This window comes from Sapajus apella, unplaced genomic scaffold (genome assembly GCF_009761245.1).
Source record: "Sapajus apella isolate SASKATOON/1434 unplaced genomic scaffold, GSC_monkey_1.0 scaffold34, whole genome shotgun sequence".
In the NCBI taxonomy this organism is placed as follows: Eukaryota; Metazoa; Chordata; class Mammalia; order Primates; family Cebidae; genus Sapajus; species Sapajus apella.
The window spans coordinates 6,961,523-6,970,572 of record NW_022436974.1 but is presented as its reverse complement, the minus strand read 5'-3'; the positions used below and the strand labels follow the sequence as shown (position 1 = coordinate 6,970,572).

Genomic DNA, 9,050 nt, shown 5'->3' with positions numbered 1-9,050 from the left:
GTTCAGTGCCTCTTTCCTCATTCTAATTATTGCTTTGGTTAACAAGAGATAATAATTAAGTTAATTTGCCTCTTGCTGAGATCACAATTGATATTTTAAAACATAAGAATAACTATACATTTTGCACACCTTACTCTATCGCAATATTTCACCAATGGAATATTGAATGATAAGAAATATCACTAGGAAACTATGGGTCAGGAAAAATACAGTAAAAATAATGACTCCTATAATTCTGGTATCTTTAGGAATGCATGTCTCAGTAATCAAGCAGAAATAAACCAAGCGAGATGCTACTCGAATATAAATAAAGTAGGCAAATGATTGGTGTTCAGTTTTGCCAATTTTATTGAACCAATAAAATTCCTACTAATAACAATGAAATAAATTTCTGCAAGTATAAATGTGATACAGTTTAACAAAACCCATTGTTCTGTACCTATAAATAGATTTTTAAAATGTCATAAAAAGTGCAGTTATGAATTGTTAACATGTTAATACACAGTTCCTTTATTTCAAATGCGTTTGTCTTGACTCACTAACAGTTCCTTCTGCATCTGTCCAAATAATATTACCCATCCCTCCAAAAAAAAAAAAAAAAAAAAGAGGCATTAAAGCACTAGAATATTACAGATAAACTGATCCATTTAGATCAGCTTTAGTCAGAATTGTAAAATCAGCAACATAAGAAAAACAAAACCTAGTAATACATACGAAAAACTTTCTTGGGTTCTACAACCTTCTTAACTGCTGACTCATGTGGAGGGCATTAAGAGTTGAAAAGGCTTTTATGGTTAACTACCTAGATAGACTATAACTACAGTAGGATCTGGTTTGCCAGAACAAGTTTAAAGTGGCTGTTTATTAAGTTTGCTATTTTCAGAATAGAAACTATAAGACTGCCATTTGACATTGAAACTTGTGTGAATCCTAAATTGCATCAATTATCTATTTGATAAAAGCTTATTCTAATTTAAAACCTTATAGAGTAAGAGACTGATATACAGAGCAGTCTTAAAGATCACGTCATCTGCCTTACATTAGTCCAGTCACGTGCTTCGTAAAAAAAAAAAAAAAAAATTACAGTAACAAAGCACAGGACTACAAAGGCAAAAACATCACAGCTTCTGATTACATTGAATAAAAAGTACCAAGGAACGCAGAAGATAATTCTGTATTAATACTGATGAATTAAAGAACTATAATAGACGTTTCACAGCATGCTACATATATCGCTCACAACTTAAGGATAAATGTCTAACGTTGAAAGTCAAGAAGTTGGCAATCTGATTTCATGTGCAATTCAGCTACCAAGTCTTAATATATACATTCATTATGTAGCTGTCCTGCAAAACCAGGATTTTTTTTTTTTTTAAAAAGAGTTTTCAAGTTCAACTGCTATTTCATAAGTTAAAAGATACATCCAGTTCTTCCATGACCAGGAAAGTTATTTTCAGGCTTAAAGGAGCTAATCCAAGTAGCAAGGCCATGTTCCAAGTTGACCTGACGGGTTTCTTTATTACCTTGCTCAGACTGCATGTATATGTGCCTACACTAGCAGCACTGAGAAGATGCCAAACTGGCTGTGGTTTGCTTTCTATATCTCTTATTTTGGGTTGAAAAGAGTAAATGTGAAGAGAAAGAGGAAGGGGAAACTGTATTTTCTCTCTAGAGAAGACTAAATAATGCAAAGGAAATATCTGCACTAGATATATAGTTTGGATCACTTTCCTTGGTGAACAAGGGTACCATTTAACTCTTTTACCTTAGAGAACCAGCGAAATTCAGAAAGCAGAAATCTCTCAACATTACAAAGGAAACTTCTTGGCCACCCAACTACTAGATTTCTTTTTTTCTATCTTTTGATCCTTCCTTATTAGACTTGGGGAGCCAGTTGAAAATGTGCAACGATATTAATTTAAGAAAGATGTATATTAAGTTTTATTCTGTTTCATAATGTATGGACTTAACTAATCAGGATTTGTGAACAATATTTTAACACTATAGACCAGAGAGATTCTCTGATATTTTTTCAGTAGAAGTTATACATTCATTTTTTTTAAGAGGTTAACTTGAGGGGTACAAGAAAATACTGTTTTAGCAAAATTTACATAACAAAAATTCTATTCGTATTTAGACTTACTAATGTTTGATGTCCTATAAACTGTAAAATTGGGTATTTCTTCTAAAGGCTATTTTGTGGTATGCCCTGCACTATTTCAAAGATTTCCACAAGCATTCAAAAGAATCAGATATTCATTCTGTTTCCCCCCATATACATATATAAATATATATTTTTTCATTCTGTACTTCATGGTGGTACAGTCATATTTAGGTTAAAGCTAAAATGAACACTTCATGGCATATGATTTAATACAAACCACCTCATCCAGTCTCCATTATTAAGTCTCATATCTTAACTAGGACATCAATTCATCCTGAGCCCTTATAGGCATTTATTGGATACTACTATCAGGTTGAGTTGTTCATGAATGAGATGGAGAACATCCAAATATCACAAGAAATAATAATAATCTATACTTTCAAACGGGATGGTTCATCAGGTGAGACAACCATCTGTAGTGTCCCATGTTAGAAACCTGATATAATTTTACATCTATGAACAACCTCAAGTGCACCTAGCTGGAGAGGAAGAACTATTACATCTTCTTCCTCTTTGCATTTCCTCTTCCTTCTGGATATACCTGATGTGTAGCTAGGAGAATAAAGACTACAAACTCAATGAATTTTCTTTTCATCCCATAGAACATTTTTTTCCTCCCGTAAGAACAAGATAGGAACAGTGGTTAGAGGGTTAGTCTAACTCACAAAAGCCTAGTCAAACCCTTATGGACCCAGTCTTGTGGTATTTTATCTATATTATAAATCAAATGAGCTTCTGTGATCCCATGGGACCATCTAAACACCCTTTGCCTTATGTCCTTCTATTAGAAATGTGTTTCAAGGCCCAAACACCACCAATAAAACAAATGTCTGTAACACCACCCTATTTGTATGCCAGAAATTTCCCATTCCACTGAAGGGTTACAAGTCATTCTGGATTGCTGGAGAATTTTGACTTTACATTCAAATGGCTTGGACTAATAACAGTATTCGTAACCTAATAAAAATCCAAGTTAGGATGGCAAATCAGTTACTTTAAAATCCTGCTAAATGCTTAATTCTGCATAATAGAAATAGTTCAATTTCTGTATCATGTATAAATATAAAGATTCCTACTTTGATAAAGGCAAAAATGTTTTATGATTTATTTAAAATATGGAAGTTGTATTACTGAACAACAGTGAGTGAATCCATGAAAAGGTTGGATACTCTGAATTTATAGGCTCTTTAGGGATGAGGTAGAGGAGCGCAAGATATTTTGGCAGCTCGGAAAGGGGTAGAACAGAATAGGGTGACACAATTTACACTTGATACTGCATAACATCTGGCAGGATGTCTAGGGCAAAGGTTAGCCAAAATATAGCTGGATGGTTGAGGGATTTAGAAAGAGTTGGGGTGAATCCATAGTTTCAATGAATGGAGAAAAAGGAACTCAGAAAAGTAAATGCTGGTGACTATCAGCAGGTGGCTGGTGATGTTTGGTTTGGATTGTGAAAGCTGTTCAGACCAACATGGGCTGAGGGAAGGGGAGGGGAGCGAGCATGTAGAGGTTGAGGCACTTGGAGGAAGAAGAAGCAGGCAGGAAGGGGTGGACTGAATGCAGGTAGGAGCACCCACGTGGGAAATATTTTCTCTAGACTAGGTGTATGATGCTGAGGGCAGCCACACTCTTAGCACTATGTTCCTTGTATTTTTTGAAAACTTTTCCTTCCTCATAGGGCTCTGCCTTGACATATATCTCTACCGCTATTATTCATTTCACCCCAGCTCTTTTTGTTCTAGATCTCACCTGGGCATATTCTAGGTCTGTTAACTAAGCCAAATTAGCATTGAATTAAGCTCCACATACAGTGGGCATGGAAGTTCTGTTGACTGAGATAAATACATTCATGTTACAGTACTGCTTTGAAGAAAGATTATTTAATTTGATTCTCAGTCTCCAGAGGGATATAATAGGGAAACACAGTTTACGTTGACGGCCACCTAGAATAGGTTCTGATTACATAAATTAGGTAACTTAAAACTCAATCTGAACAGAGGATCCATGTCTTTCAGTTTGCTGTTGAACTGTATGACTAAGCAAAGGTCATATAGTATTTACATAGCATTATTGTTATATATTCTTTACTCCATGTAAGACCATCTCTTTGCATAAAAGCAGTCCTATTAAAGAGAAGAATTTAAGGTCTTGCTTTCCAGAGAAATGATTTAGAATTGTCTTTAAAATATAACCTAAAACAGTTTATTTTGCTAACACAGTGCAAATCATTTTTATAACATGCACTAAAATTTATTTTTTCCATGATGAATTGTCCTTAGAGTTGAAAAGAATCTTACCATCATATAGGCATACACCCTCCCTTCACTAAAAATGGTGAACTATTTTAAGTACAGATCTTTATTGATCATTTTATTTTGCTGTGGCATAGAAATCTAAGATTTTGGAAAAAAACTTTATAAGGGGGAAAAGGAAAAAGCTCTGGAATAATTAGCTTTCAGACACATTTAAAATCTTTAGGAGAAATTATAACAAATAGGAGCTCTGGTTCAAATTTTATAGGATTCTTATATAAAACTTATATTGAGTTTTCTGTTGTAAAAACAGCCCTGTGTTCCTCTGCCATTATTTGGGCTTAAAACCATAATTAAAGGCCAAGGCCATGCCCCAGATTCCATGTTGGCCATCTTTTATTTAAAAAATACCCCAAATTGGACAAATTTGTCCTGGGACTGAGACAACGTACTTAGTTCATAAAGGTGAAGGAGGTAATAAGCTGTCTCAAAAGCCTCTTTTCCCCTTATGGTCACACATCCACCTGAAGAAGCCTCATCTGAAGATGCCAATGAGGCACCTTGCCTGGCTACTCCCATAGTCAGGTGGGTCAAATAACAGATTATTTTCAGATGGGAGAGTATTTCAGTATTTCTTAACATGATCTAGAAATTATCATTGAAGCTGGAAATCTTGAAATTCCCAAGTAAATAGACATTATTCAAGCATACACATCAGTGGACTATTAGACTAATTTTAACATAATAAGCAAAGAATTAAAGAATTCACATTCACATGTGCTTTTCTCACGTACACTCGCACATTTAAGTTTGGCACAATGTGAGCGCAAGGTGGAGATTAGCATATTGCATAATCACATCATTATACCAATTGAACCAGATATCTCTTTTTAAAAATAGCACATTTTAATATAAAAAGCTATACTATAAATTACTACATAGTAAATTCAATACTCTGAAAAAATACCACCCTGGAAAACCGCATCAGATTTCAAGTTTGCATTGGATAAAGAGAGTTAACAGCAAACTCGTTGTAAAATGGTATTCACAACCTGAAATGCTGTGCATGCTGCGTATTAGTAGGTGCTTTAGCACCTTCAGAAGTCAATTCTTCTAGGCTGGTTTACTGAGGTTCATAAATATAGTTTTTTGTTTTTGTTTATAGTTCCAAGTCAACTTATTTTCCTGACTATTGATGAGCTAGATCAATGCTGAGCTAAAAAGAAACTTTGCAAGGAAAGAGAGCTATTAAAGGCACTAATATTTTCATAGCCTAAACTCCAACAATTTACATTTCCAGGGAAAAAAAATAAACAAAAACTAAGTGGCCATTTTAGTTACTTAAACCTTGTTTCCCCTTTTGGTCTAAAGCTCATACGATGTTCTGTGAGAATTTCTCCTTCTTTTCAATACATACAAGTCATTTTTTATCCTGTTATACAGTTCACCTGCACAAAAATGTAGGGCTATTAACTGAAAGCACATAGTAAAAAAACAAATTCAAGAATAAAAGACATCCTCAACTGGAAAGTTGTAAAGTTAGGGAAGTCAAATGGACGTTTACGTTGCCGTTTGTGTTTTGCCGTTCTCCTATTTTCTTTGTATTACAGATCTACATATTATGGTATTGAATAAAACATATGGCATATGTAATGAAACAGAAGAGAGATGGCACAAGTTCTCTGAATAATCTCTTTAAATAAATCACCCTGTCTTTAAAAATATTAGCGATTTTTTTCCTCACATGGAAGATTTCAGACAGGATCCTGGAATCCAAAAATGCAGAACTACCTTATGTTAATAAGTTTACAGTCATCTTTGTTTTCCTATCTAGAACAAAATCTAAAAGAAAGCAACCCAATATATTGTACCAGAAGAGGATGATAAATGGAAGAGGAAAATGATTTAATGAAATACTAGTTCACAATTCTTTCTCAAAAGAAAAGTTAAATCCTGTATCACAAGTCTAAAATGAAATCTTTTAGGGAACTCTAACAGAACATTTTACCTATATTATTTACTATGAAAAAAAAAATGGATATGTTTTCAAAAATTAGCATGTATGTGTTATGTGTACAATTCAAGTCACCCTTAACTAACCAAAAAGTATTTAAAAAGCAGTGCAGTTGTGTCCTACTGGATAGTTGTAAGCATCTCTTTAGGCACTTCACTGGTTCGTTGACATAATACAAATTAAAGCTATAAACACATAATGTTGTGCTGTCTGAAGATAGTCTAATCAAGCAACGTAAACCAATGCAAAAATGTGACTTTTTGGCCGCTTATTCCTCCCCTATGACTTGATATCTTTTTTTAACCAATTGTCCAAGGAAATTTTTATGGGGAAGGGAAGGGAATGCTTTGGCATTATGAAAGGAACATGGTTCAATCCCAGTAAGGTAAAACTGAAAACAGCCTGTGCAATAAAGAAATTTGAAAAAATTTCTTTATGGCTCTGTTTAAAAGGACACTTTTGCAGTGACATGACGGGGAAAGTTTAGTTGAGTATTTTTTGAACATATTGCACTCTGTTTTTTTGTTCAATCACATTAATGCATAGAAACACAATTTTTACCTTTGAATAATAAACTGTCTAACCTATTATAAGAAAAATCATGGAAAATAATTTCTAAAAGCCTAACAGGAAAAAAATAGGCATATTAACCTTCCTTTGCTTAACAAAATATAGAAAAAAACTATGAGAAGGGAAAAATGTGCAAAGAAAATTTTTGGTCAGTCTTGTGTGGGTACAGGTTTATATGTGCCAACTAAATGAACTATAAGCAGCACTGTGAGCACTGATTATTTAAGATGACTGTGAGGATTACTGTCAGTGATAGGATTGTGTATAATTCCATTTTTAATATATACATCTGATAGGAAAACTGAAACTTCTGTTTTAGAAGAGAAAAAAAATAGCTGAATTTGGCATTTCAGTAGCATGCTATAGAATTCATCATGATTAATTTCACATTAAATTATGGACAATGGCTGTATCACATTTCATGTTATCACCAATAGCAGTAAAACAACAACAAATGAACAAACAAAAAAAACAGTGCCTGACAAATAATCTCCTGGGGACACAAATAGGTGTCCAGTGAGCAGCTTGGTTCAACAGCGCATGCTTTTCCTCCACCAGATTTAGGACACAACATTAAATTTTAGAATGGCCAGAGAGGTCATTCTTTGCTGAATTCCAATATCTGTAAAACAATTGCTTGAGCGGATTGTAAGCGCTTGTCCTTATTGTTAAAAAAAAGGGCAGGGTTGGAGGGAGAAAAAAAATACACATACACACAACCCAAAAGCGCTGAAGTTAAGCATTAATAAGCCAGATTTTTGATTTATGATCAGTATCCAAAACTCCAACTATAAACAATGCAAAGTAGTGCTCCTCAGTATTATTTTTGCAATTGTTAGTAATGTTAAGCATCAAGGAAAATAAAACACATCATTGCACATTACAGCCGCAAAAAACAAAAACGAAAAACAAACGGCTAAACTTTGACACTAGATAACTGAATAATTTTTGATGCTATATCACAAATAGCTTCTGATGTTTATGTTATGTGAAAGGTCTTTACACATGTATGACGTTTTCCTTGGGTGATACTTCAGGTCAAATGCCGAGTTATGGCACGAAGAGCATAAAGAAGTTCAGCTTGCATTCGTGCTTCCATTAAAAGTAGATTGACATGAACCTAGAAGCGAAAATGTTATCAGTTTAGTAACCATTATAAATACCTAAAAAACTTTAGGCTTTTCTCATACATTAGACATTCATAAAGGTTTTTTTATGTGTATATAAGCAATATACAAACACACGCCTAGGTATATTTATCCATGTTCGTGATGCAACACTCAAACCTGTGTCTGTAAAAAATGGCTCTGTAAGCAGTAAAAACAACCCATAAAATCTAAAAAAATTCTGATTATTAAACTTTTATTTTTGTAAAGTCAATCTTTTGGATTATAAACTAAAAATCGGCCATTCATTTTTTTTTTTTTTTTTACAGTTTATGCTTATCCTGAAAAAGCTTTAAACAATTTTCCTAGTATTTACTTGAAAGATACTAAATTGAAAATCTGATGCTTAAAGTTTCTAATTAGTGTTTGATACTTGTTAGACATACATAGCTTCCCTAGGACATTTCTTTTGGAATCACATCTCAGTCAGTAAGTTAAAATGAGTCTCCATAAGTTTTCAAAATTTACTATAAAAAATATTTTAATATTATATTATTTTGATATATTTCTACCAGTTGGATATATGGTTGGATATATTCTCCCGATGAGTAAAGAGAATTTCTAGATACAATGTAGCAAAGGAAGAAAATCTAGAGCAAAAATATAAATAGGGGATAAAGACCCATCAGGGAGAAATGCTAGATATAAAATGGGTATTTACCTGATGTGATTGGCTCTAAGACTTCAAAAAATCTGTTAGGTACTGAGGCCATAACATTCTCTGATAAGATCATGCAGTTTATTAGTGAATGTTTCCTTAAAAAATTTTCTTACTCTCAAGCTTTGAAACTGTGGTATAAAGGAGATTCTTTAACTTAAAGGTTAAAAGACCTAGGACATAAGGCCAGCTTTTATACTATGATGTTGATAAAGATCTTTAACAT

General features: G+C 33.5%; 1 protein-coding gene across 2 annotated transcripts in view; it reads right to left on the bottom strand.

Annotated features, from left to right (window-relative positions):
- Window positions 1-324: 324 nt before the first annotated feature.
- SESN3 (sestrin 3) overlaps window positions 325-9,050 on the bottom strand; it is a 67,299-nt gene continuing 58,573 nt past the window's right edge. The window contains exon 10 of one of the 2 annotated variants that reach the window (XM_032295725.1): window positions 325-8,120. In XM_032295725.1, coding sequence (XP_032151616.1) covers window positions 8,034-8,120 — 87 coding nt within the window. In that variant the 3' untranslated portion in view covers window positions 325-8,033. The remainder of the gene's footprint in view (window positions 8,121-9,050) is intronic. The other variant, XM_032295726.1, reaches the window with a different exon arrangement.